This window comes from Lepeophtheirus salmonis, chromosome 10, assembly GCF_016086655.4.
Source record: "Lepeophtheirus salmonis chromosome 10, UVic_Lsal_1.4, whole genome shotgun sequence".
Taxonomy (NCBI): Eukaryota; Metazoa; Arthropoda; class Copepoda; order Siphonostomatoida; family Caligidae; genus Lepeophtheirus; species Lepeophtheirus salmonis.
Genome location: NC_052140.2, coordinates 4,322,679 through 4,324,779, shown reverse-complemented (window position 1 = coordinate 4,324,779; position 2,101 = coordinate 4,322,679). Strand labels below are relative to the sequence as shown.

Genomic DNA, 2,101 nt, shown 5'->3' with positions numbered 1-2,101 from the left:
CATTTACAATATCGAAATTAACAAATATCTGGCAGACGTGCAAATAGTATTATTGTTTTTCATCACGTCAAAAACATTCAACTAAGCTAAGAAAATTGATCCTAAAAAAAATTATTCTTACAGAAGTTGTTAAAATCAGTAAATTAAACTATTTCTTGATACAAGTAAAAACTAATGTTAGGTAACCGACTAGAAATTCCCGCTACCATATTTTTTACAACTTTATCTATATTTTATATGAATTAATTTTAATCATCAATTACTTATCCAATGAAACTGATTTGTTGCCAGATATGAAATAATCTGGCACAAACAATGCCAGGAGTGTTTGTTGGAAGATTGATAATAAACATATGTGTTCTACATATAGTACAGTTTCTAATTAATAATTTTTTTTAGTCTGAATTCAATTATCTTTTGTGAGAGGTGTCATCAACATCAACGATAAGTAAACAGTTTAAAATATCATGAAGCCAACATTCATTAAAGTAAAAAAAATACATTTAACATAAATAACAGCTTGATATATGTTTTTTTTCTTACTTACCTAGATTATAAAAACTCTGGCTGTTATCGCTTTATTCGGAATTATTTTAATCTGTTTGAATTTAAATATGTTTAGTAAGCGTCAATCAAATTTTGAAGAATTTATTGTAGAAGATAAGCCATCAAAGAGAGAAGAAAATGTTAAATACATTTTTTACTACTCTAATATTTTTGGTGGAAGTTGGGAACTGGTGTTTGGCTACGGACGGCAGCCGTTTGAGAAATGTGAATACAGGTATTTAAAAGTGTAAAGTAATTTAAATATACATCTTATAAAAGATAAGTTATATAATTTCAAGAGATTTTAAGTGTTGCTTGATCATGATCATTATAATTAAATATAATTATTCTTTTAGTAACTGTTATCTCTCCATGGACAATACAAAACCTATTCCATTTTATAAATATTCTGCAACCATCATACATGCCAGAGACAATTGTGGTCCTGGAGCTGCTAATGGCATACGACAAAATCGAGGTGCAATCAAGGGACCTTTCATTTATTATTTAATGGAAAGCGCACTATATGACTGTCAATTTGATTTTAGTCTATATGATGGCATATTCAATTGGACAATGGGGTATCATCCTCATGCTGATGTTCCATTAATGTACGGCAACACCTATAAGGTGAAAGGGAAACAGCCCGCTCCAAATATTCCAAGTATTTTGCGGAAAAAGAATAAACTTGCATTTTGGATTGCTTCACACAGATGGTCATTGGGTAAAAGGGACGATTACGTTGAACTTCTAAAGAAATATATAACTGTAGACAAATATGGCCTGTTTGGTCCTAAAAATTGCCCCGACTCATCCAACCCTGTGCGAATCGACTGTAAGAAGCATTTTGCTACATATTACAAATTTTACTTTGCCTTTGAAAATTCTTTATGCCAAGACTATGTGACAGAGAAGTATTTTCAGGCTCTCCGTCTCCCTGTTGTGCCTGTAGTATATGGTAGAGTCAATTACACTGCTATTTCACCTCCCCATTCTTTTATAAATGTAAGGGATTTCAAGAATCCAAAGGCATTAGCGGAATACCTCATGTATCTTGATAAAAATGATACTGCCTACTCTGAATATTTCAAATGGAAACTAGATGGACATTATAAAATCAGTAGTTTTCCACAAGAAGTTCAAAAGACTCTTTGTAATTTATGTCATAAGTTAAATAATTTGGAGCATAGGCCAGCATACACTACAACTCAAATTAATAAGTACTGGAGAGGAACAAAAACAGACCCTGTTTGTAGTACACCTGAAGACTATATACCTGGTTTGAAATAAGGACAATTGAATAAAATTTAAACTTAGTTTAACTATTAATACAATTTCTAGATCTTGCATTGATAATTATATCCATATGTAAAAATTAATATGAACCTATTTCAATTAAACAGATTAATATGAAAGAAACAAAAACATATGTAATCAATGCTACTTCTTTCAGGTGATGTGTATTATGTACAAAAAATAAATGCAAACATACATACATTTTTAGAAATATGCTTTTATTTAGAGTCTTTTCAATTTCAAGCCTTATTCAACCATA

The 2,101-nt window shown here is 30.3% G+C and overlaps 1 protein-coding gene across 1 annotated transcript; it reads left to right on the top strand.

Moving 5' to 3' along the window:
• Positions 1 to 361: 361 nt before the first annotated feature.
• Positions 362 to 2,043, top strand: LOC121125527 (glycoprotein 3-alpha-L-fucosyltransferase A). The gene is made up of 3 exons (XM_040720726.2): positions 362 to 488; positions 552 to 781; positions 903 to 2,043. The coding sequence occupies exons 1-3, from the start codon at positions 468 to 470 to the stop codon at positions 1,834 to 1,836; spliced, it is 1,185 nt and encodes a 394-aa protein (XP_040576660.1). The 5' UTR covers positions 362 to 467; the 3' UTR covers positions 1,837 to 2,043.
• Positions 2,044 to 2,101: the final 58 nt, after the last annotated feature.

Excerpts from the sequence above, each read along its gene's own strand:
- LOC121125527 (XM_040720726.2), top strand. The coding sequence starts at position 468 with ATGAAGCCAACATTCATTAAA. Across the intron at positions 489-551 it reads TGAAGCCAACATTCATTAAA|ATTATAAAAACTCTGGCTGT; the intron begins GTAAAAAAAATA and ends TTACTTACCTAG. Across the intron at positions 782-902 it reads TTTGAGAAATGTGAATACAG|TAACTGTTATCTCTCCATGG; the intron begins GTATTTAAAAGT and ends TTATTCTTTTAG.